Source organism: Trichoplusia ni, chromosome 4, assembly GCF_003590095.1.
Source record: "Trichoplusia ni isolate ovarian cell line Hi5 chromosome 4, tn1, whole genome shotgun sequence".
NCBI classification, from domain to species: domain Eukaryota; kingdom Metazoa; phylum Arthropoda; class Insecta; order Lepidoptera; family Noctuidae; genus Trichoplusia; species Trichoplusia ni.
Window position 1 is genome coordinate 9,264,789 of NC_039481.1, and position 26,768 is coordinate 9,291,556.

Sequence of the window (26,768 nt, forward strand, 5' to 3'; positions counted from 1 at the left end):
ATATTCGATCTATACAACTCGTCACTTTGGTCCCACGCCGGGAGTTCAAAAGTTATGACTGATTATACAAAAATATCTTACAATATTTACATCTTCGTTACTTAAACTAATAGTATAATATTAAATGCTACATTTTGTGCTTTCCACAATAAATAATAACTTCTAATTTCCCATTACGTTAAGAGAATAATGTCTTAAAAGTATATTGATAAAAATAAATAGTTTATAAACATTTTTGTTATTAAATATCTTCAAAGATAATCTTTATTTACAAAAATAATGTACACTCCATTTGTTAAGGTACAAAACGGTTAAACACAACACGCGCCATAAAAACAAATTTTAACAGGAATCATAATGAATATCAAATCAAATATAACAGTCGTTATTTAATCTGTATTTTTATAAAAATTGTTACCCATTTTTGGTACTTAAACAAATGGAGTATAGATATAGGAATGGCTTAGTGTCATGTTTGGAGGTAAATAAAGTGTATTTTTATTATTAAATAACAGATTACACAAAATTACGTCACATTATCTATAGAACTACAGTAGAAACAATGAAATGATACAGTTTGTGCAAGCTACCTGGAAGTAACTATGGGACATTTATGAATATACTAAGCTGCACTGAGCCAACACATCCATTCTACAATAGCTTGGAAGATCGATTACTAGTCACCCGTAATTTCATAAAATGGCATTTAGCGACAATATAATTAGAATAGGCCGAAGTGAAGAACAATTTTCTTCTACTACCATAACTTTTATACAACTTGTTTTACAAATAACGCACACCCTTGTTATAAAGACATCGATATACACTAACGTGCTCAAAAATATAAAAAAAATCTAATGAAATGTGGCATTTTATTTTGTTATGTTCTTTGTAATAAGTAGTTTGAGGATAATGATTCTAAGAAATACCAATTTTAACAATGTTGAAGTCTAATCACGATAGAGGTGTGCGTTCAGTCACATCGTTATACTTTTGGACTCAAACACTACATTCTAGTCGAGACAGCATCTCCGTTCTCTTTCGCTCCTTCGACATCGAGCTGTTCCTTGCTTCGCTTGTCTTTGTTCTTGCTCTTGAATATGGAGGCGTTTGTGATGGAGCGGATTCGGAAGGAGCCGGGCGTGCCGTTGCCGATGGAGGCGCCCGAGCCCGGATGCGGCTGCTCTCGAATGTTCGGCGAACGATCCCGCGGCCGCGTTCTTGATGAGAAACTTGCTGCTTTTAGACGAGCTCCTGAAATAGTTTTGGACAACTTCAGTAGAATCAGTCGGAACTAGAGATGAATTATTTTTGGCTTGCCATGTACCGTGTACGTCGATTGCTGTAACCACCAACAAAGTATGGAACGCCAGAGTCACTAAGAAAATGAGTGAACGATCGCGTGTCTTGTGATCTTAATAGTAGTATTGTAGATAGAAGACAATTTACCACGAGAACGAAGAAGTAAAAAGTAAGTATGAAAAAGATTTGATAAAGTTGGCTATGTATCTAGTTGAACTCCTAACCTAATCCGAGTTTAGGCTGCTTGTCCTTGGGCGGGTCGGGCTCCTGCGGGCTGTGATGCGCGTGTCCCCCGGTGGGAGTGTGCGGCGCGGACAGCGAGGACGGTGGCGCCGCCGCGATGTCCACGCGCCGGACGACCAGGCTGCTCGAGTGAGGACGGATCGCGCTCAACTCCAGCTCGTTGTAAGTACTGAAAATGTTCATAAAGTGATAAAGATATATTTTGAATCGGTACCAGTATGTTTTAAATTAAGACTTGCAGTTGTGGAAGCTAAAAGTTGTCAATGAGACTTTGATAAAATGCACTTTATGGCAGTAGTATTTCAGTCGATTTTAAAGTGACAAGAAACAAAAATTCAGCTGCCTTGCCTGAGTGTAAACTCGTTATAGGGACGAACTTTCACTTTAATTTATATCTGTTGAATGAGTATCTCATTCAATTAGGTTGAAAATAGAGTTTAAAATCTGTGTTTGTTAACTGTCTGCTATCCAATTACTATACTTACGCTCGCGTATGCCGCGTTCGCGCTCGCCGGAGCTCGGAACGGTGTCGTTGTGAGCCATTTGGTACTGTCTCAGTGCGACTCGACCGCACGCTGCCACCACGTTTAGCTAAAATCAATATAGATTTTCGGATGAAAATCAACCCTCATATTCAATTTAGGTCCTTTGAGTCATATGACTTTTTGAGGGAGAATGATATGATTGGAAATAAACTAAAAGATTTACAAGACATATTATCACTAAACTAAGTAATATTACGTTGGGATTCCAGAAAATATTAGCTTAATGTGAGCTTAGCACTAATAAGTCAGTTAGAAAATTTGTTCCATGGACTTGCACGTCACCAAGTTGACCATATTATTATCACTTACGCAAAGCGGTAGTATCAAGTGGATGCGTATAGATCCTCTTCCTAGCTTGCAGCATGGTATAGACGAGCGCGGCGAGCGAGCGCGGCGGCGCGGGCGGCGCGGGCGCGGGCCGCACGGGCGCGGGCACGGCGGCGCCGCGCGCGCGCAGCACCCACCACGTCTCCATGCGGCCCTTGCCCTTCACCTCCACTGCGCCGCGACGCTCCAGGGCGTAGCCGCGACGCTCTAATAGCTATACACAGCATAAAAGAAAAGATGTACAAGAGCATTATAGACGGGTGGAGCTATGTTTATTACGTCTACGGCATGAAGAGATTTAAGGCAAAATCTCCAATCAAGCGGGCAAACCTTTACCCAACACTCAACGGTGACGTAATTTGAAGTACAGAAATATATTGATCTGAAAAAACTACATTTATCCCAACTATATTGAGGTCAGCTTCCAGTCTAACCGAATTCAGCTAAGCAGATAAGCAGATTTTTTGTTCAATATTTATTAATATTTGTCATAAAATCTAATTAAATATTCTCTACATAGTGTTGAAAATCAGATAGATCAATTAAAATATCAGATCTCAGAACCAGATATTAAAAATACCTTACCTGCTTCGTGTACTTGGTGACCTGTATCTTGTCCATGGCTCCGGTGGTCTCCATACGAGACGCCTCGTTGACAGTATTGCCCCAGATGTCATAAACTGGTTTTCGAGCACCGATAACACCACCGACTAATGGACCGCAACTAATTCCTAGAAACAGGATAATAAAATTGATGAAGAAACCAGCAAGAAGTTGATGTTCGGGAATGATGTGGCCTTGCGGATCTGCGTATAGATTTGTATGTAAGAGGTGCACGTGCGATTTCCGTCGCAGCGAAGTAACAATATAATGTAATAATTAGTGGAAAACATCACATTTGCTTCGAGCTAGAGAGTCTAGTCGAGGACTATTTATAGGCTGGTATTATAATATTTTATACGTCAGATATTCAGCTACATGGTTTTAAATAATAACGGAAAATGAAAAATATTAAAGAAAACATATCTCACCTACTCTGAGTCGGAATTTGTAGAAGCTATGTTTGCTGATGTCCTCAAGGGCTTCTCTTAGTGCGAACGCGTAGTCAACTAACGCGCATAGGTGCTCACAATCATCTTCACCTGTCTGTGAACAAAATAATTATAATTTGCATTTCTGCACTGATAGCCCAGTGGTTGAGGTCACTACTTCGAACCCATTGAGCGCGACGTGTCGGAGAAATATTCGTGTGGTCCACGAATGTCACTTAAATGTTTGTGAAAGCCCCAAGGGTTTTTTATGCATTATTTTTATGAATTTCTGAATGCAGGAGTTGTTTTTTTTATTGTGATATAAATAAATAACCTCAACGAAAAAGAAATATATTGTAAGTTGTACCTTCGAACTGTGCTTACCTTATTGTGATTTGGATTGAGTCCAGAAGCCGCCATGTATGTTGCTGCTATCGTTTTGATTTTCTCTATGCTCTTAAAACGCTGCTGCATCAGTAACTTGTCGAAGTCAACTGTAAATAACGGGTTACATTAACTTTCGCGAAATATTTAGAAATCCCAAGTTCTGTGTAAAAATACTTAAAGAAGAACTGAAAATGATAACCGCATTTGACTTAAAGAGTGATCGAAATCTGATTGCCTATAGTATTTAGCACAAGACGTGAGTTTTGTAGCAAACCAAAAAAGGATAATAATTTAAAAGTCAAATTACTAAAGAAAGACTTAAAAGTATGTATACCTATGATAAAATATAAAGTTGTTAAAATATAATAAATATATTAGTTCGATTGGTACATTACAAATGATCTCGTTGAGCACGCGCATGCACTCCACGGCTTTCTCCTCAGAGTAGAACTCGTCGAAGTTCGGGATACCGGCGAACATTACACCCACCTCGTCGCGCCATTGTGAATATAACTCCTGTAAGAACACCTTAACATTAAAAATTGCCTGAAATCAATGTAAATCGTTTCCATCTGGTTTGGGAAAGAATGGAAAAGCCCTCGTTGTTATGAAGATTTCGTCATCGGATAAAAAATAAGGTTGTTCTTGCGTGAGTTGTTGTTCAACTGCCCATATATAATATTGACTACTTACTAAGCAGATAAGTAGGCACTTTGATCAGGTACTGAAAATAGGTATAATACTCACATCAGGACACCAATCTTTACTCAAGAAGTGGACCACAACGTGATCGGGTAGGATATGCTTGAGTAGGTGTCTGTTTGTCCTTTGCGTGTCCTCCATCTCGTCCAGGTCGGTCTCGGCCTGCAGCTTCCACACGAAGTCTAACCGTGACGTCACTTCCACCAGCCGCGCGTGGTACACCACCACTACTAGGAACACTGCCATCAGGATCAGCATTTGCACGTAAGCTGGTAAAGTGCTGAAATAATGAGATTGAGAAATTTATTAAGTCATATGCTATGCTAATAGCCGAGTGTGGTTGTGGTAATCACGACAAACACACTGTGCGCGACATGTCGTAAATTCGATCCTCGCCAATGGCAATCGACTGGCAAGAGGAATAGCAAGAGTCTGGCTGCCTTTGTGCTTTTAATTGAATGTTTGTGAAACCCCCCGGCGACACAATAATGAAAAAAATTAATGCGGGCGTCATTATTAAAAAAAACATGAATTTAAAGTTTATAATACTCACGTGTTCGTGGTATAGTTATAGTTTCGATAGTTGTAGTACTGCAGCAGAAGGATGCAGTACATCATCACGTTGACGGTGGCCAGCATCGTCTTGATCAGGTAGTACAGCTTGAGGACCGACGTCAGCGCCACGAGGCACAGCACCCACGTGAACACCACGTACTCCGGACGATAGCACTCATCTGGGTCATAAATTACAGGGATTGGGTAATTAAAAAATACCTGGCGGACTATTAACATTTGATACGGAGAAAATTAAGTTCCACTTAAGAAGAAATTTCTTTCTTTTACTGTTATGTATGCAATACTGAACAATTTACATACCTGGATCGCTCAACTCCTCGGATATCAATTCTGATGTGTTGCACGTTACATTCGGATTTGTAATATTCACTTGTAGAAATGATGAGGGACACACGTATAGTTTAATTGTACTGAAACAGAAAGATGACTTATGTGTTGCTTTCTGATTACTTATTGATAACCCTCAATATTAAAAACATTTAAGAAAATGAATCGTTCCGATGCAGCGAACAGTTTAAAAATGGTAGACAATATTCCATTCTATTCTACTATCTACTATTATATTTCAACTCAAACATTGAAGACAATATTTGATTAACAGTTTACCTGGATATCGACATGATAGTGATAAAGGTGCATATGTGCGTGTTCCGGGCCATGCGAGTCGAGCTGAGCCGGGCAGACACCTTGCTGAGCCGCGGCAGGATCCCGGGAAACTCCTCCAGCATCACCAGCACGAAGGACAGCGTAAGCGGGATCGTCATCACCATCAGGACTATCACCAGGTTACGGCAACTGTTGAGGTAAAGATAAGTTATTAATGGTAAGAATAAAAATAGAATTAAGGATAATGTGATATCTATCAAAAACATATAAATGATATTAGAATCAACGTGGCTGGTTTTCACAACTGCAAAAATTTTACATTAAAAGGTCCTAAACCAAAAGTGCAGTATCACTAGTGCTGTACCGTAAAAAGGTAAATGATTTAAATAGTTTTACATAAAGGGTATTTTTATCTTTTACGTACGACTTTCGACCTCTTACATTTTATTCATCTAAGTTTTTATGGTATACTTACTTAAAATGTACCAAGCACTGTACAGCCACTATAAACAGCCACAGCACTAGACAGCACATGACATTGGACTTGAAGGTCTTCTCATCGAGTTTCCCGAAGCGTTCTTCCAGCGAGGGTCGGCGGAACCTCAGCGACCAACCGTGCATATTGTTAACACGCATGCGCCGATTAGACTTCACCTCGATCGAGTGGTTTATGATATCTTCCTCCTGAAATTAAGCCTCCATTGATGCACTCAGTTGTATTTATTAGAATTTTGCTCATGGTTATGGAGGAGTTAAAACTAAGTGCAACCTCTACTGTAGTACGATGAAGTAGTGAAGGAAAAAATATCTGTTCTTTAAACTGGACGGATTATTTATTGTTAAGTGCGCTAGCTAGCTTCGTGCTTGGCATGCGACCTATACTAGCTTCTTGCTTATAATATTCCTCACCTCAACGTCAGACAAAGCCGGCACATCGTCAATGTCCTGATGTTGTTTAGCATCTTCACCTCGTCGTGCGCGCACCACTCCTGCTGCACCACTAGAGTAATACTGAAATTTAAAAGCACAATATATAAAGGACCCGACAAGAGCTTCTATACTCTCGAACGTCATAATAAATGACAGGAGTGAAATGGTTTGAAGAGGGTCACTACATAAAAAAGGGGCTGTGTACAAATTGAGGCGAAATTGAGAAGATGCTTTCTTTTTTGCTGCTGTAAATAAGGATGCTGTCAAAAATGGGTAACAGCAAAGAAAACTACGATTCGGGTGCGATACCGTTCCGGCAGATTTCCTTACATTTTGAAATGGCATCTCTGGTGTCCAGTCGGCAGTCATCTCATCGTCTATGGTGCTGCTCGGTCGCCGCGGCGTCGCTTCCCAGTTCGGTTGTTGAGGTTGAGATGGAACACTGTCAAGGGAAACACTTCATATGAGGTCTAAGTTTTGCAATTACTTTTATCTGAATGGTTATAGTTATAGTATAAAATGTTAAAGTTTTTTATTCACAAAACTTTCCTGTACCTTGAATGGCCGTGTTCATACAGATTTACTCAGGTACCTTTACAAAGCAAAAAGTAGATTATGGTAGTTTACCTGTTTTTAGATCTTTGTCTCGTCCGTCTTGGCTGTTCTGTGCTCTTAATAAGGTAGGTGACAGGGTTGTGTTCTCTTAAGTAAGGATCCCGCGAGCCACCATCACCCGGCTCCACTTCAAACGCGCCGTTCAGACACTCCATTGTCGCAGCTGATATGTGGACACGACTGAAAAATGGAGGGCATAAATACTTAGTACATATTGAGGGATTTGTTACAAAAAAATGACGCGTTGCGGATTTTTTTTCTCCATAAAGAAGTGTCACTTCAAAAACTTAAACAACAGATTTTCTCCTACAAAATATTAAGCGGTGAAAGTTACCCGGGTAAGCCACCGCTCTCCATACGGTTTGCAAGTGTGACGTCATGGGACCACAAGTCGAACTGCCACTTGAGAAGTCCCAATACACCGCATAGCACCTTTCCACTATGGATGCCGATCCGCATGTCTAAATCCACCTGCAGAACCATACGATTTAATGTAAATTTTACTTGAATTCTTTCATGAAAAGACAAAAAATAATAATAGCTAAAAGCTTTTTCCCAAAAAGACCTGGGTTTCTGAGAAAGAGTTTCTGGTCCTGCCATCCTTATGAGTATTGTATTTGTAGAGTGTGTTACAGTTGTTAAAGTGTAAGTAATATCCGATACACCTTCAATTAAAGATAAGTATTCACCTGAGCGTTATAACGAACATCTCGAATAGCCCTGATCATGTGCAGGCCCATGTTGACGCAGCAGTGAGCATGGTCCTCGCGCCGCTCCGGCAGCCCGCTCACACAGAAGTAGCAGTCGCCCAGGAGTTTAATGCGGAGGCAGTGATTCTCCTGCAAGCATATTGGGTTATTTTTAGTGACAATAAGAGAAACAGGTATTGTAGTAGTAAATTGTGCATAGCAAATTAAGGGGAATAATAGTTGCTCATTATTTTTTTACATCAAAATGATCTTACCGAAGCCAGCCGGTCGAAACGCGCGAATAATTCGTTGAGTAGTTTCACCAACTCCTGCGCACTACATTTACTTGATAGCTCTGAAAAAAGTTAACTTATAATATAACGTATTTTCACAAGAACTAGCTTATTTTATAGTAATGTGCTAATAATAAATCTGCTATTAAATTACAAGACCTGCAACAAGGCTATAAGGTTTAAATTTGCTTACCTGTAAACCCCTTGATGTCCGCGTAAAGAATGGATACATCGTGATGCTGTTGTATGTAAAGGTTATTGAACTGCTGCTCTTGAAACTCCCCCTTTTCTTTGTTTACGTGACTGTAGATTTCTTTCGCCAGAAAATCCGGTATGACTGTAACATAAACAGTCATCATGTAAAAGATGTCATATTTAGCTAGTACTTATTTTAATTTATAATAAGTACTAAAAAATACTCCAACTCTTACCACTCTGAAATAGCTTCCACTGCCTATCACTCTCCCGTTTCGTCCTCTCCCTCGTGACCATAGACCGGCGTGTCTCTAGGAAGGCCTTCCTCTGTCCCCAGTCGGCTAGAGACTTGGCATACATCCCCGCGAAGTTCACCGCCACGTATAGTAAGGCGTTGCCGATTAAAAGACGTAAGCTGCATGTGTATGACTGTAAGGATATACCAGATTATGCTTCAACTTAATGTAAGCTGGTAAATGAAATAAATATTCTAATTAAGAAATATCAAAAAAAAATACGAACCAAAGCATATAACCAACTTCAAATAAAAACTGCTAAGCCAAACTTGATGAGTATTTATGGCATCAAATGACAGGTAAAAATAATCAACAAAATCGGTTCATCCAGTCTAAAGATCTGAAGTGACAATTATGACGTACTTAAACTTGAGAAAACTATAAAACAATATCAAATTATAAATATAATAAGAATATCATTAATGAATAAGGTAAATTAAATTAGAAATAAATTAAATGTATATTGAATAAATATTTATAAGACTGAACAACTCACACACATATCAGAAAACTGCAATAACAAGACAGTGGTTAATAGGCGTATAACAAAAAGCCTCCAGCCAAGTAACATTTCGATACATTTGAGCATTATCTACATTCATTAAACATTGTATAAATGTCATTTGGCATCAGAGGCAGGCATAGGAATAACCTAAAATACATGTCTGTATTTTGGTCCTTAAAAAAGTTCCAAGATACGATACGAAATTAATTATTTTGTTTATATCTAAAACAAAAACGCGACTTGTTTTTTAAAGTAAAATACGTTCTTTTAAACTAAACCAAGTAAAATACGTTCTTTTAAACTAAACCAAGTAAAATACGTTCTTTTAAACTAAACCAAGTAAAATACGTTCTTTTAAACTAAACCACAACATCCTAGATTATAAATTTTAAGAAACATTTTTTTATTAATTTTTGCGTTCAATCTATATTCATCTTGATAAGCATACTCACATTAATATTACAATTGACCGCCCTCCTGGTTTGGTCCATGTGGTCCTTGATGACGATCGCGGTGGAGAGGACGTGCGCCATGAAGGACAGCAGGCCTATCAGGATGCACCAGAACAGGGAGAGAGGCAGCATCGCGTACGGTACGAACACTATGAACAGCATGTACCAGACCTGGTTCTGGGATTCTTGAAAGCCTATGCTTTGGCCGCTCAGACCTGGAGACACGACATTGGAGTTAATAAGTGACACACGCTGCTGCTCTTACTTGAACTTGGTTTATTACACTACCACGTGTCTCAATAACAGCCCTTAATAGAGAAAAAAGATTGTTGTTGTTCACGAAACTGCATAGTCATAGCATCTTACGTACAACGTAGATGATTGTAGTCTATAAGTGAGTTAAAAAACTGTAAAAATATACCTAATTGGAAATCTATTTAATATTTGTATGCAGCCCCGAATGTGCAAAGGTACAGCAATTTTGATTTCTTATTTGGCTTATTCGGAAATTCACAAGAAAAAAATTCATCACTTCATATTGTTCAAGGAAAACTTAAGCCGCTAAGCCCAAGCTAAGATAGCTGGTTTCTGATAATATACCTTGCGCAATCAATAGTATCCATGTAGCCGCAGCTGCCCAATGCAGGTAGTTGTTGGCGAAGCACCTCCACCAGCCGAGCAGGCACACGCCGACGTTGAGCCACGCGAACGCGACCGTCCACGCTATCTGGTACGGGGTCGGTGATGCTACTATACAGAAATAACCAAATACAGAAAGTTATTAGACTGCTCACTTATTGGCAGTAGTAGGGGTGGGAAGCTGTTGTTTCTTCATATTTGAAAGTAGTCTGTTGGTACCCGAAACAAACAATTATAGAATTTCAAAATACTCACCATCTCTATTCGTGACCGTGTAAATAGTTGCCAGACATATCTGGAATGCAGATAAACCTACATTAAACATTAGAAATATTGTACTCTCTTTTGCAGTTTATTTATTCAAAATATACGTTTTATACTATTTACTCGGGTCCATACTATATTTAGTATTTTCGTACCGAAGGACCAGAAGATCGATTAAAAAAAAATAGTCTTTATCTATATCTTTCAGAAGATAAAACTAAAATCGAAAGAGTATAAAATACCAATTTTTACTAAAGTTGACTTTACAATATTGATGTTTTAACATGAAAGTATCTATTATAGCTTACTTTCAGCGCTAAGTCCACGACGTTGACCATGATGAGTGACTTCTGCCGCTGGCGCCGCGAATATCTTTGGTATGATAGTTCTACTGCCTTATTCTAGAACAATATATCATTGATATAATATTTATTAGTTAAAGCTAAAAAAGTGATATCGGAATCTGATGGGTGATGATGTTAGGTATATAAAAAAATATAAGATCACAATTGAATTGTTATTTAAGTATAAACCTATATTATTTTTAATTCTTGTGAAAACATTTGGCTTACCTTAAAAGTATTCGTTATTGATGGCCAGTAAATTCCTCTGTAATATCGGGGCGCCCGTAGCATGCCTTCTGTACCTACTGCAAAGATTAAATAAAATATTATCATAAATAACTTTTACTTAAACTACCAAAGTTTACGTAAAATACTTTTATTCATACGTAATAGTATAAAACGCAAGTCAGAATAAGTTCTAAAAACTCTTGAATTAAACATAAGATGAAAATGTTATCATTTCGTAAAAGCGTAGCACTACGTCGTAGCAGCTAGCGTAGCCTCGTAGATCTTTCGCCTACGGCTAACAACGTTTACGGCGAGATTAGTTTAAAGTTTAACATAACTTCGTTTTCGATCTTCAAAGTTGGTGCCATATTATTTTACTTGGTCGTTGTGAAACTACATAAAATGTTAGCCAGAATTTAGTTGAATTTATATAAAAAAAAATGAAAGACAAGAATTTAAATAACCTGTTAATCATTCAATCGGTGAAAGATTTTCAATCTTGATTAAACTATGGAGAATCATAAGTGTGAAGTTTTCTCTTAAATATGTACAACATAGAAAACTTATATTTACAAAACAGGTCAATGTTTTGCTAACAACTACTTAGTAATTCTTCTCACCTGGCTCTTCTTCGAAGGGATTAACACTTTCCCCGGAGACGCCGTCATCGCTGACCCGTGGCTGGGGAAACATGATATTAATAAATCATCTTTTAACTTAACTAAATAGTTACCTCTACATCATATACCTTACTTAGTTAAGCAATTTGAGGAAGAAGTTCATATATAAATGTACCATTTCTAAAATTAAGCAAAATGGGGTTGACCTAGAAGTAATATATCAGGAAATTACAGAACGAAAATATGTCTATAATAATCTGGTTTCGCTTCGTACGGGACTAATGACGTAGAAACTGAAACAAAAGTAATTTTAACCAAAATATTACGTTATTTTGAAAGCACTCGGCATACCTTTTATAAAATGGGGTATTTGACTTCATTGTATTTTTAATTATATCACGTCATGAAGATTAGGGGCTAGTAACATCACTTCCTAAAACCATACTGGTAAGTGACGTCACACGAGATTTTAAATCACTGCATCGAGATACGTATCCATATTTTTTAGAAATCTGTCTGACTTACTAAACAGGTTTTTCTTATTATATACCATACTCTCATACTCAGTTATGAGTTTTTCATATAACAATATGTAACCAAGATATTTGCGGCCTGCATATTTGCACTGAAGCGTCGTGTAAGGAATTCGATGTATGACGTCACAGAGTACGTTCATCCAACATTCTTGCTGCATGTATGAGCTTAAGGAACTTCCTTAACAATATCTTATGAAATACCGACGTTAGTTATTAGCCTGAATTAAGATTGCATGGATTTTTAAATTTAATTTGATTTTGCCAGTGCTGGTAAATTCTGCCGAAGCATTTCCTTGCTTACTTGTCTTGCAATCATACCAATATTGTAAATGAGAAAGTATGTGAGTGTGTGTATGTTTTTGTCTGTAAAGGCCCAAAACGGCTCGAGCTATTTCAATGAAATTTTGTATGGATGTAGTTGACACCTTGAAAACCAAGCCTGATTTCCGACTTCGTTAATTGGTTTAGTTTTTGCATTTGCTGCAACAGACATCCACCTACTTACTTACTGATAATTACAACAAGAAGTGCCCAATCTCCTTAAGTGTTGGCTAGGGATGAAGCTCACTTCATCAAGTTTAATAAATTTACGTTCAGAAGTTTCTATTAATATAGGTAACGCGTAACAAACGTAGTTCTATCACATAGAACATATTAATGAAATTAATGAATATATGGATTAACTTAATTCATAATTTAGCCTGCAAATGTTTAAGCACTAATGAATTATTGATACACATACACGAGGAGTGTAAATAGCTTTTACATATTATAACATGTTAAAAGCATCGTATTAAAGATTAATTAATCTGTTAACATGCAGATAACATACATGATCAGCGTCACACATCAATAATTTACCGGATTACGTTATGTGTAAACTGTGCCTGAAACGGGCGCTGCAGCTTTCAGAAGTTTCAGTTATAATTACGGTTGCAAATCGTTTTATAAGTCAGTGACTGGTTTGATTTTTGCAGAGTTTTTATGTCAAGGGATTGAGGTTTGTTTTCGCAATTTGTTATCAGTTTTAAGGTACACATATATAGTTACTAATCTTGAATGAAGATTTTTTTAAACAAGATGATAGTTTTTGCTTTCTATGTGTCGAGGATCCAACAATATTAAGTAACTTTACTGTCGCCCCGAAAATGATCACCCTTTATTAACGAAGTCGGATAAAAGTAACCTATATATGTATGTATTAATCCAAGCTGTGACCTCTATACCCATTTCATCGAAATCGATCTAAAAATAGGTATTGCGTGCTGCGACTCGAATGTTAGATAGACCCTCTAGCATCCACGACAAAGCTATTCCGAAGTAATAAATGCACATCATAGGAAATAAACATACCTCATGAGGAGGTTAACGACGACCTATTTTTCTTCAGATTTTCCTATCCTAAGTAACACCACCCCAAACATTCAAGGCAAAAGCGTTGTTATGCCGCTTCCATCCCGCCTTGTTTGCGAATACTCTGTCCGGCTTGATTACCTTCGCTTACATTACAAATAGTCTCAATCTGTCTGCATTACCTGTTCCTCAGGCGCGGAGCAGCTGGCGCCGTCTCCCGGCACGCGCTCCCCTTCGGGCGTGTGCGACCGCGCTGCCTCCGCCGGCCTTACGTTGTCCCCACAACTTAGACACTGGAACAAAACTACAAGTTAATCTTGGTAACTTAATAAAATTAAAGAAACAAAGAACAAATCTCAGACAAAACTCGATCCTACGACTCCTGACTATACGAGCCACTTGGGTCAGAGGTCACTTGACAAAGAGTTTTAATTATTTCGTTGCATGGTGACACTTCTTATGGCGACGTGAGCGAATTCATATTCCTGAAGATATGTTCAAATGACCAGGTTAAAATATGTAAATTTTTAATACTGAATAACTTTAATAACGTAATATATAAATCATTCTTTGAGGTTTTCTGATATTAGGGGCCTGCAAATAACTAGCTAACTAATAGCAATATTATCCGAATTGTGGAAGAAAAAAAGATATGCCGCGTTAATCCGCCCACACACTTGCACCATTACAAATGCAGCGGTTCACTCTCGCCTATAAATCGGGCTTGCCCGACTAGTTTCGGAACCAACTGAAGTCCTTAACCATGGGCTGATGCGGTGGGATCACGATCAACGCAAAGTAAACGCGGCAATCCCGATGAATACGTGCGAGTAAACCGTTCCATTATTTAATAATGAGTCATATCACGATAGTTACTTAAAAAAATTGTTAAGTGGTCTTCAGATGTCATGACATGTCATTACAGTAAAGGAGCGGCGGCAAACAACGGGGTTTATGTTCGAGCCATGTGGGTGTGCAGCGGCACTCCCACTGCATGTAATCGGTTCAAGCGGCTAACTGCAGTTTCTTTGCTTTAATGTAATTAGCAAACGTATTTAGTGTGTAAATCGTAGGAATTATTTTCTTTTATTTCTAATTTTCTATATAAATGCGATGATAGGCGAGTGGTTGAGGTCACCACGCATACAACAAGCAATTGTTCATCCACGAATGCTTTTCTTGAGTCTGAGTGTCTATGACTTGAATATTTGTGAAACCCCCCGCGACACAAGGATTTAATGCCTTGGTTTTTTTTTGTAAATTAATAAATAAAACGTAAAATCGAACTTGAAGTACAAAGATATATTAAGTGTCCAAGCATCAAAAACAATACTACACCTGCTCAAAGGTTAACGCTAATGGGATCCATGTGTAAACGCATTAGTGTACTCGAGCTTATCTCTAACTGATATGAGATAACAACGATCCTGAGTACCGGGATTTTTATGGCCCCAAAGCCAGGGAAATGAGAGACGCAGAATTTTTATGAGCCATATTTGTAAGGGAATTTGACGATGATGACATTATATCACATATGAGGAAATACCTCAAGAGTTTCACGTCACTACATAGTGATATGAACGTATGTAAATAGTTCCCAAATTCATATTACAACCTGGTTTGTTTTCCTAGAAATGTGTGAACGGTTATTGCTTTAGTAATAAAAAGACGACCTTAACACGCCATGTGAATACTAAAAACCTAATAAAAAACGAAAGGAAGGTACTATCGTGGTATGCCTTAATATTTTCGAAAGATTCTAAGATTTCGAAAAACAAAACTATTATACAAACTGAATAAAGTCTTGGTTTTTATTACAACATATTAACGAGAGATATAAAATCTTTTTATCGTCCACGAATACGTCAATCAAAAATATATTTCACGTAAATACAAACAAGTTAGTAATTTCAAAGTCATGCTTAAACATAAATCAAACAAATTTAAATCGGGACGACGTAATTTATCGTTTCATCCTCCGTCCCTTGAGCGCCGTAGTAATTATTATCTGTATTTGTCAATCAAATATGCAAAGTAGGGCGCAAAGTTTGGGAAACTCGACAAGAAGGGATTTCACACGCAAACTAGTTTAGTTTTTACTGAAGTTTGAATGTAATTTAGTGTTCATTCTGTAGAGTTTGTGGTGCTGTGGATCGGATTTTTCATTCCACGCTTTGGTTAGTTCGACCATGTGAAGTGGAATGACGCAAGCTATGAAATTGAATGTGGTGGAAATAGTATTTGTTTTGAACGTTTGTTTACCGCTTTCCTGGTTTGTTATTACAAACATCTATCCTACTATACAGTTTAAAAACGTACGATTTAAAAGTATCTAAAGTAGTAAATTCCCATCACACTGTTTATATTGTTTAACATAGTTTAATGTCTTCTATGGCGTATTACGTTGCAATATAGAAAAATCTTCGCTGTTTCCTTCGCAGAAGTCATCGTAATATCGAAGTAAACATAATCCAAGTCGATTCAGCTGTGACGTCGCGAACGTGATCGAAAATGAAATTACACAAATATCTAAATCCCTAAATAAATTTCAATAGGATTAAATAGGATTGACCTGTTTTCGTACTCTTCGCGAAATAAACAAATCGTAATATACTACTGGGTCCGTATCGAAGGACCGGAAAACACGACAGTAGTATCTATGAGATGAAATAAACCAGAATTCAAAATTATGTATTCATTGGGCACCACAAATAAAGCTACGAGCAAAAATGATAGATCACAGCGTTTGTGGCATTCGCATCCATGAAACTTGGACAAATACACCGCAAAATTAAAAAAATATAAAAGCAATACTAAATTTGACATTTGTCCTATATTTCAAATGAAGTACTCAACAAAGAAACAATCTAGACTTCGCAGGAACACTTCTCTTACTTACATCGAAGGATGAGGATCTATATCGGTAGCACTCGAGCGAGGTCCAATCAGGAGGCTTGTTATTCACTTAAGAAGAACCTTTTAATGATCTTAGAACACCCTTGAGTTCTTTGCCGATATATTGGAGGCCGATTAAGGCATTATTTCATTATTTTTGGTAAAAAGATTGAGGAAAAATTGGGGGAGTCTTGAATGACGTACGTTTTTTTTGTAATGCTGGGAACGAGATAGTAAAAAAATCTTACGTACTAAATATTTTTTTAATGTTCTAGAATATAAATGCGAAAGTAGGTATGTGTGCGTGTGTATGTTTGTAACCTCTTCAATCCCAAAGGGCTGTATTGATTTTGATGAAATTTAGTAAACGTAGCTGACACATAGGCTACTAATTCGAATTCGGTAAAGGATGGTTGTATTATTACAATTATGACCGACAGCTAGTTTGGATTAAATATTAATAAATAACGAGCACAAGCTTTGATACTTACTCCAAACTATTAACAGATTACAGCTTAATTATTAAAAACAGAATGCTAAAACTAATTTCTGTATTTCCGGACACATACATTGTTACGAAATACCATAGCTTAGTGCCTTCTCCATATGGGATGCTCCTCAATCTTGTCAAAGAGGCTTTCTTAGGATGATCTCGCTATCAGATCAGGTCTACGTTGATCCCTTGAGTGATGCGAGCAGCACGCGTCGTGATCGCACTGAATCTGCCTTATTTTCCGCATAAACAGTGGGATGGAGATTGATACGCAAGAGCGGGTTGAAAACTTGCATGCTTGGTGGTTTTAAAGCACGGATACCTATAAAATATGAATACAAACTGTATCCTTTTTTGAGATTATATATTTACTCACGCGTATTAATCGTGATCAGCCGATGAGTTTCGGACCCAATCGGATAAAAGTGAGACGTACTTGGGTTTCAATGTTTTTTTTTCTTTTTTTATAATCTTTTTTTTGCAAGAGCATTCTTATTTTTTTGCTTTGGAAGGCGAGGATGCAGAGAAAATTTGTTACAGCGGTATAGATATTAAATTGAACAACAACGGTATTTTCCCAAAAGTAAAAATATAATAAATACCATATTGTTGATTCAACTCTCAATGCCGAGTTCCAGTTTCTTTTTTAACAGTCGTAAACAAGCATTCCCTCTAAGGGCTTCAGATAAAATCTATTTCCCTCATTCACGTTGGGCCTATAAAACATTAACTGCAATAAAGCGACTTCCAGATTCCTCCGAGGGTGCGCCCTATCTCAACGTACCTTTAAAAGGAAATATAAATAATATTACGAAGCACTTTTTTGGTCCTTTGAGTCTTCACTTGATTTGTGCTGCGAGTCAAATGAAAACTAAGATGAGACTTTAAGTCTGTTACTTAATTTCTGGTGATATACATTTCATTATGAGAGCTAAATGTATTTGTTAGTGAATAGTCTTGTATTATTAAAAAAAAACATTTTATTGAAACTCTACTGAACATTAAAAATTTCACAAGATTTTAAACTAAACTTCTTTCTTAATTAGTAGATATGATTATAGACAATAATTATATTTTCGTTCCGATGTGGAAATGGATTAAAATTATGGATTAAATTACAATATAAGCATAAATAAATTCAATAATATATATAATATGCATATATTCATATATGTGTATGCATTTATATACACATATGTTATACATACATACGTGTACATACATGTATAAGTGTGTGATGTGTAGAATATACCTATATATAAGATAAATAGAATAGTGTGTAAGATTTAGTGAGTAAGTAATTCTATAAGTACTGTAATTGTATTGCTGCGCCCTAACAGGGTATCATGTATGTACCTTTAAGTTTTATAACATCTGTATCCACTCATGATCGCAATAAATATTTGAAGTTTGAAGTTTGAAGTTTGAAACAAATTATTTGATTTCATAAAGCAATAAATATGGACATTAATTCGGCATTTCACATTAAAACACAATTTTGATATACAAAAAATACCGCACGCCAATTCACACACAGACGTGTGTTGTTTTTGTATGTTCACGACACTCCCTTTATCAGGTCATCGAAAATAAAGTTTCAGAAACATACACTGACAGATTTGCACCAATCGAATATACAAACACAATAACAAAAACATAAAGATTTGTTATTCTGCACTGATTTTATACGAAGTTGCTGTATATGCCGTACACCAGTTGCCCTAGACTATGGTATATCGCATTAGATTAAAGAAATAATGAAAATCTTTCCATCTTCCGTAATATTTTATTTTTTGACAAGTGACGTGGCTTTGACTTCCCATTTGGAGAAATAGACCTAGCCTACAAGCGCTAAAGAAGTTTTGACGACATATTTGATATAGAGATAGTTGATATTCTGGATTCGCACATACATTTGCAGTCGTAACCTTCATCAACACGAGCAAAGAAAAGATGATGATGAAAAATCTTTTACAAATATTTGCAATATTGAATTAAGGTAACATAAGTTTTACTTTATACGATTTTGGTTTTGCCCTAAATTCTACAGCTTCACGCAAAACTCTTTCCGTTAGTAAAAATATTGTTTTTGGCATAACAAGATAGGTACGAGTACGTACTCGTTGTAAACGGGTATTTCCTATTACGACCGCGCTCACGCGGACAAAGCACTTTACGCGGTATTCCCCATATTTACTATGTACCCAAGTACCTACTAAATACGGCCAAATCAAGTTATTGAATGAAAACAACCCATTGTTATTTGCATTGTCATGTTATGTAATAGCTTCTTTTATTTTATCCTACTAACAATATAAACTTACAATTACGGCAAATACGTAATTATTAAACATCAGAACATTATCTTTTTAAGGATTACGGTTTAAGCAAGGACCGCTAATGGACGAAGATGGTATAAAAACATTTTGTTTATGTTGGAGAGTGTTTGCTTTCCTTGAAGGACAGTTTCTGGATGTTATTTTTGTATAAAATATTCAAAACGGCCCTTATCCCTGGATACGAAATCTTTTCAAAGCGAGAACTTACACATAAATTCTGTAGGTACACTAGGTACTATAGCTTTACGGAAAACGTACAGTGGGATATCGGTTATCGGTGATTTTTCTTGAAACAAATGAAAGTCCGCGCAGAAAATCTTTGAAATACTCATGCTATGGTTTTGTAAACTGTTTCTTTGATGAACCATAAGTGGAACCGTAAGTATGATTCTAAATAGAAAAAGTGCTTTGTATACTTTACTATACTAGGTACCTATAATCTGGGTGTCATTGTGCATGTGATTTGTATGTTTGTGAAACACCATGCGACACAAGGAATTATTTAATTATTCCTTAATGCGGGACTCGTTTTATAAAAAAAAATAAAAAAAATACGTTCACTATACTCTGTAAATTATAAGTGAGTACTTTTTATTGGCTGTGGCTGTTTACCAAATAGTTTGTTATGTCTAAGTCGCGTTGTAAACATCACGGAAGCTCCGTCTTACATGATCTAATTTGTAAAAGTCGCGCAACCTAAATTGCAATCTAACGAGATTCCAACAATTTGAGTTTTGTAAACCTCGTCGCGAAGTTTAAATAAGTTTCTTTGTAACTACACCCGAGCTTGAGTAAAACCATTTTCTGTATAACTTACGAATCTTGTTTTAGACTGTTTGTTTGAAGACTGTGTTTTATTACAGCTGTTTTAGGTACTTGAAGAATGAGAAAATTAAAATCGGTGGAAACCAGATTTATCAATTCTTGAATACTCAAAGCTACGAGTATATGCGATTACGAGCTTCACTTTTTTAGATAGACAGATATATGAAAGAATATAATGTTACAATTAATATTTCTTTTACCAATAAAATTTCATCAGTGCGAGTACTCAACTTTCGGGACGAGTTTTTATATCATACTAGCTGATCCAGCGAACTTCGTTCTGCCCGGCCGTTTTTGTGAATCTATACGATCCGGGGTGCCACCCAAACGCATACGAAAAAAAGCATTCAAATTATAAAGATATTAACGATATCAGAAGTTGATAGTGAATTAGATTGTGTAGATTAACTAGTAGTAGAAATAGTGTGAGTGATTTTATCTTTTAAAAATATTTTAAAAGGCTTTTCGTCAGGGATTCAGTACCAGCTTCTTTTGAAACTACTCTATACAATATTTATTCATAAAAATTTGCTTAATTTTAATTAAAATCTATATGTACTGCATGCGTTTATACAATAACTGAATCTTCAAAGGGATAGAAGGTCGTATTCACAGTCGAACTGGCCCAGACAGACAAGCCGAGTGTAGCGCCCCGCGGCCCGCTTCACTGAGGCCACACCTTAGGCAGTCACTTAGAAGTAATTCTATTAGTTTTTCTAGTCAACTACTTTAGGTGAGGTAAGAAAATAAACTTGTCAGATGTTGTGAATTTAGCTTTAATTTGGATTATGCTTGGTCATTGAACTTTGTAGCGATAATTTGATCCAAAGGTTGTGAAGCACAATTGTACGTTAATGTTTAATTTAAAAAATAATTATTTAAAAAAAATATTTAATTTTATTCTCTCAAGATTTTTTTATGGTATTGTTACTGTGCCATCTATTTTTGTACGGTCGGAGTACGGTGTCGTTATCAAAATCAAAAAGTTTTTATTTCAAATAGGCCGTATCTCAGGCACTTTTAAAACGTTATATTACTGACTCTAGTTGCACGGTTCCAAAGTGTCATTCTTTTAGTTAATAAACACTCTTAAATAATCTCCTGTGCGTTTGGGGTGTCGCGATCTTTTCCTTCACTGTTCTTAAAAAGTGATAATTAATTGTTTACGCACATGAAATGGAAAATACGTTTTACGTAATAAATAATGTTGTTTGTGAAAAACTTATTCGGATGTTAAAGATTTATACAAACGAATGTTTTAAACAATTCATTCTGAATTTCCTCTTCGAAAATAGAAACTTTATTTGTTATTTCAGAAGAAATAGGTCAGCTATTAATTTGAACAAAAGAAGATAAATTAGCAATTTAACGAGTAGCTACATGCATGTATTACGTATAACGTTGTTTGTCCGCGATGGATTCTTAGCGATAGCAAATATACCAGCCACATGTTTGAATATAAATTTACAAAAGATTAAAACAAATGAGCTTCGAAATAGCAAGCTATTGTTTTTTGTTTCGTATTGATAACTTCAAAAATAGTGGATTGTTTTGCACCAGTGTTTGTTGCTTAGTTGGCGCATAAATACAGTTTAGTGTCGGTCTAGAGACTGCGAAACTAAGACTTGTTCAGCGAACTATGTAAGATGGCTCCCGAAAACTTTAAGTCGTCCTTCGGCGAAAATTCTCGACTAAGATATCGAGTTATTCACAAATAAGTGAATAGAATCGAAAGAGATTTTGTGTTGAGAATGAAAATTGTATTTCTTTGTGTTGTCATCACTCATGTGTTCATCATTGATGAATGTTTTCAAAACGAAGTGATAGTGTTGCTTAAATCAGGTGCGAAAATTTAAATTGTCTAGTATAAATATAGAGTTCATGAGAACCAGCCTGGTGACATATGGACAGACGGTCAAACACCAGTGCCTCAGTAATAGGGTTCCATTTTATACTTTGGGTAGGAAACCCTAACTAGTCATAGTTATAGAGAGACTAATTATTATTTAACAGTAAGTTTTAAATGGTTTTATTATTCAATAAAATCTATACTAATATATAAAGCTGAAGAGTGTGTTTGTTTGTTTGAACGCGCTAATCTCAGGAACTACTGGTCCAATTTGAAAAATTCTTTTGGTGTTGAATAGACCATTCATCGAGAAAGGCTTTAGGCTATAAACCATCACGCTGCAACTAATAGGAGCGAAGATACAAAGGAAAATGTGAAAAAAACAGGGCAGGTCAAAATCATAACTTATATCTTCTACCCACGGGGACGAAGTCGCGGACAGTAGCTAGTTATAGATAAAAAGAATATAATTCTATAAAAATAAATTATTTTACTGATAGTTAAGTACATGCGTTTGTCCCACTTCAGCTTGTTTGTGACTTCCCCCTACTTCCTGTTACGAAGTGCACATGTTTTTATTATCCCGATAATTTGTTTAGCAAGGAGGCACTTGAGTAGTCTGCCCCAGTAAAATGTACTGAATAATCTTTTAGAAGATTTATTTTTCTAGCTGAGCTCTGCAGATCCTCACACTTAAGATAGGTGTACAAAACTTTAAGCATTTCAGTATATATTTTAAAACCGATTCCCACACTAAAAGTGTTAAACCTCGGTTTCACAAAACGTGGATCACATAAATGCTTGTCCTACGCGGGGATCGAACCCGCAATATGTCACGCACAGTGGGTTTGGCGTGGTATATATTGCATTTGATTTTTCGATAATAACTCTGCTATAGTTAACGGCACGAATCTTGAGCGCTGACTTTCACCTGCACAGAAGTGATTTTTAGTGCGGTATAAAGTGAGGCCGGGGCGGATAAAGTGCAGTGATTGGCTCGCAGCGCATCGCGTCATAGCCGTCCCTCGTGATTGGTTGAAATTCGTTCTTTGCTGCAATTGCAGGCACCGTCAGACGACGAGTACGCACAATTGATTGGCGGTTTATTTTGCTATACGCAAAGCGATTCCCACTCTTCGGCCGAGCGCTCAAGATCCGTGCCTAACTAGAATAATACCACCCACCAGAGACTCGCTCCACCTGTTAATGCTTTATCTATAAAGATTCACACATAGGTAGCTTGTATCTATTTAGCTTGTTATATTTTCACATGATACATACATAATTATAACGAGCATTAATCACGTTGTGTAGTTGTTGCAGTTCATTAGCACTCGAGTTACTTAATTAACTAGTAATGAGATCGTGTGAGAGGAGCGAACATAAATCAGCTGATACTGTTAGTTTGTATATAATTATCTTTCGGTTTGTATATTCATTGTATAGATTACAAAATGATTTTTTTAGTTGTTGTTTTAATATTTCAATCGACTTATCCAGAAGAAGGTACTTAATTCTACGATGTACATATTTTAGTGTTGTTACAACCAAACTTGTTGTTTTTTTTTATTTATCGTCATACAGCTGTCAATCTTAATATTATTACATAATATTGCATTTTTTTATAATGCCAACTAATCTCAAGGAAAACTTGTATAATAAGTACTGGACAACTGTACTTAATATAGATAAATTACCTACACCCAGGCACAGAACAAATGGTCGTGCTAATTTCATAAACATTTGACTCTGATGTCAGTCAGGGCTACTAACCACTAGACAAAGGTAGAGTTTCAACTTTGTTTCCATAAAACTGCGTATAAAATGGATTATATTCTTAGTTTTCTAGGGCATTTGACAATCGCAGTATAAGTAAACAATGCCTCCACTATAATCTCTTATAGCAGGATTATTGTTTTTGTTCGAGTAAGATAGCGCTCTACATTGTACGTACTTCTGTCTCGCTTTCACTCCCGCTACAATCCTATGAGTTTATAGTAAGTGTTTGACCTAGCAGTAGGTGAGGTAGCTCCGATGCAAGCGACCCAATACTGTCAGCCATGGAAATACAAGAGGTCATTGTCCTCCAACTGACATTAATAATGTACCAATAGATGTTTACATTTTTATGTCACTGGCAGTCTATAGATAACAAAAGATGGCGGGCTGAGGGCGATTTAAAATAAAAACTTTATTAGTCCTTTTTTGATGCGGCTTAGTAGTTAGATTCCTATGGGATCTCATTATAAGGACAACAAGTTTTCTTCGTTAACGTTTACTATAGATATTTATTTAAGATCTAGGCTTTAACAATTTCTTATTAAGATTTTCCAACATTAGAATCGAAAGAGGGTTAAAAAAGTGCAATGAAATAATTGTTTCAGTTTCAGTTGACAAGTGATAATGAAATAAGCGTATCTACTGAATAAATGAAAAAAAAAACTAATGTATCTATATTTATTTGTGAATAATGAGTTCCAATAACAATTTCCACCTGAATTTCCCTTCATCGTTGAGTTGAAAGTAATTCGGGCAAACAGATCAATTATAACTAAGTCCAAGTTTCGCGGACTCCTGACGGCTACTGATTGCTTCACTAATCCTTCCTCTTTGGATTCTATAAATAATACCGCAGTTGTATGTTTATCTTTAATTGCCAATTTTCATGAAGAGGACATGTTTCTTTTATCTGAGTCTAGTGCCATTAGTTCTTTTTTTTTGTGTCATATATGTGCCCGTATGTTCAATATGCTTTCATGCTTGCCTATACCAATTTTCATATAATTGGTATTTAACTAGCTGATGCGGAAAGATTACAGAACTTCTTCATCTTCGAATATAAATCTTTGAGTAAAAACATCAACTATAAAATATTATTACATTACAACGCCATCTATTCTTTGAACTTTTTTATTTATGTTGCCTTATCGCGTTACGTTTCTTGTATCCCACTTAAATAGCGTGAAGAGCTTTACCCACTTCTGTAACGAACTTAACAGAATCCCTTCTCCCTATTATCTCAACAGCTTGTTCTATATTTTTATCCACCTTTTATTATCGAATTACACAATCTTGTTATATAATTCTATTAAGAAAGGTCTCCTTTTTATTGGGTTATATTTATTATTTTACTTTTAGGGAGCAGATTTCTGAAGCCCTACGTAAGAATATCTTGTTCGCTTTTTGTCTAGACAATAAGTGCGAGAATAGAAACCTTCTTTAGTATTGTAGTTACAATTGGCTATATTTATTTTTAGTATGATGATTTTCAAGCTATGCGCCACAGACTACCTGAACAAAAGTTGCTGATTCTTAATGAAGTCCATCCAAAGGTCGTCTGTACAAAATCGCTTTTAGCGACAAGCGTAGCCGTTGTGGCACCATGCAACTATTTATCGAATCCTGTACTTGTGGTGTGAATTAAAGTAACGAAAAAAAGTTCATTCCTTCTGTGTTTTGGGTAAAGTCGGAATTATTAGACGATTCTAAGTGTATCATCACAACTTACATCGAAATGCTTTTAATAATTATATATCAATGTCATTATTAAGATGTAAGATTACTGTAATAATAAATCTTCTTCTTTTTGTCTACGCTTACAACTATGTCAAGGAAATTTAACAAAAGATCTGTTTCAAACCCAAATCTTAACTCACGTAGCTGTCGTAGCTGATCACCAGAACGGAAAACAATCACCAAAATCTTTCAAGTTTCATCCCACTAACAATATCCCTACATCAAATCTCAAACACATCCCTAAAACATTTTTCCTCCCGCTCGCCCTCCTACCACCAATACTTATAGTTACAATAAAAAATGGTGATCATCATTCCAGTTCCCGTACTAAATCGAACGGCAAATAGTCCGGGCCGCGGTCTGTTGACCCTTCACCATGGAGGTCAAGTGTACTATGCTAGGGGTGTCACTTAAATCTTAGTATACATTCATATGTGAAGTAGAAAACTTAATACGTGCAGGTAAAGGTGGGTAGGAAACTCTCTTGATTTTCAATTTAGGAGCCTTTTTTTGGTTAATAAATGGTTATTGGACATAAAATAATTGTATGTAAAAATATTAATTTATATTTTATAATTTTTTTATATTATAATGTAAAAAAATTAGTAATTTATGAACATATGAAAAACTAAGGGAGCTCAATCAATAACACAAGCAGCGCATTTACTTTGTCTAAAACAAGTATGTGTCGACAGTTCGTAGCGCTCCTCTACGGCGCTACGATGTCTACGACACGGCTACGCCTCGCCAATTAGTCATTTTACTGCTATTGTTTTATCGTTATGTATCTTCTTTCACTCCGTATAAAGTTGATTAAATTATCGTAACTGGATTAAATGCGATATTAGTTTATAAAATGGTGTTTCTTTATAATCTTACTTGTATTTTTAGAATTCTGAAAATGATACTACAATAACAGAGTCCCTATATATACCGATATAACTTTTTTATTTAGATATCAAATTATTATTAGTAAAGATTCCATGTAAGAAATAAATAGCCTTCGATTATAATTAACAGTTTTTTTCCTTCTTCGTAGAGAAAATCAATGAAAAAGGGGTAGAAAATGTATTCGTTAAGTGCATCACAAGATAAGATCAGATTAACATCGTGTAACATCTACAGCGAGTTCACAGACGACAATAAACAAAATGGCGCCGGCGAGTCTCGACG

At 36.3% G+C, this 26,768-nt stretch overlaps 1 protein-coding gene across 5 annotated transcripts in view; it reads right to left on the minus strand.

The window, feature by feature from the left end:
• Positions 1 to 381: 381 nt before the first annotated feature.
• The window catches only part of LOC113492944 (adenylate cyclase type 8-like), a 108,634-nt gene continuing 82,247 nt past the window's right edge, over positions 382 to 26,768 (minus strand). For 4 of the 5 annotated variants that reach the window (XM_026870682.1, XM_026870684.1, XM_026870683.1 and 1 more), the window contains exons 4-31: positions 13,861 to 13,971; positions 11,790 to 11,850; positions 11,170 to 11,246; positions 10,906 to 10,998; positions 10,589 to 10,628; positions 10,295 to 10,444; positions 9,695 to 9,909; positions 8,678 to 8,870; positions 8,440 to 8,583; positions 8,229 to 8,308; positions 7,954 to 8,103; positions 7,599 to 7,735; positions 7,277 to 7,444; positions 6,980 to 7,091; positions 6,629 to 6,730; positions 6,195 to 6,403; positions 5,720 to 5,908; positions 5,414 to 5,523; positions 5,091 to 5,271; positions 4,583 to 4,817; positions 4,231 to 4,351; positions 3,833 to 3,942; positions 3,449 to 3,563; positions 3,003 to 3,148; positions 2,400 to 2,631; positions 2,031 to 2,136; positions 1,527 to 1,714; positions 382 to 1,254 (exon numbers count right to left, since the gene is read on the minus strand). In XM_026870682.1, the coding sequence (XP_026726483.1) occupies positions 1,007 to 1,254; positions 1,527 to 1,714; positions 2,031 to 2,136; positions 2,400 to 2,631; positions 3,003 to 3,148; positions 3,449 to 3,563; positions 3,833 to 3,942; positions 4,231 to 4,351; positions 4,583 to 4,817; positions 5,091 to 5,271; positions 5,414 to 5,523; positions 5,720 to 5,908; positions 6,195 to 6,403; positions 6,629 to 6,730; positions 6,980 to 7,091; positions 7,277 to 7,444; positions 7,599 to 7,735; positions 7,954 to 8,103; positions 8,229 to 8,308; positions 8,440 to 8,583; positions 8,678 to 8,870; positions 9,695 to 9,909; positions 10,295 to 10,444; positions 10,589 to 10,628; positions 10,906 to 10,998; positions 11,170 to 11,246; positions 11,790 to 11,850; positions 13,861 to 13,971 (4,023 nt within the window). In that variant the 3' untranslated portion in view covers positions 382 to 1,006. The remainder of the gene's footprint in view (positions 1,255 to 1,526; positions 1,715 to 2,030; positions 2,137 to 2,399; positions 2,632 to 3,002; positions 3,149 to 3,448; positions 3,564 to 3,832; positions 3,943 to 4,230; positions 4,352 to 4,582; positions 4,818 to 5,090; positions 5,272 to 5,413; positions 5,524 to 5,719; positions 5,909 to 6,194; positions 6,404 to 6,628; positions 6,731 to 6,979; positions 7,092 to 7,276; positions 7,445 to 7,598; positions 7,736 to 7,953; positions 8,104 to 8,228; positions 8,309 to 8,439; positions 8,584 to 8,677; positions 8,871 to 9,694; positions 9,910 to 10,294; positions 10,445 to 10,588; positions 10,629 to 10,905; positions 10,999 to 11,169; positions 11,247 to 11,789; positions 11,851 to 13,860; positions 13,972 to 26,768) is intronic. The other variant, XM_026870685.1, reaches the window with a different exon arrangement.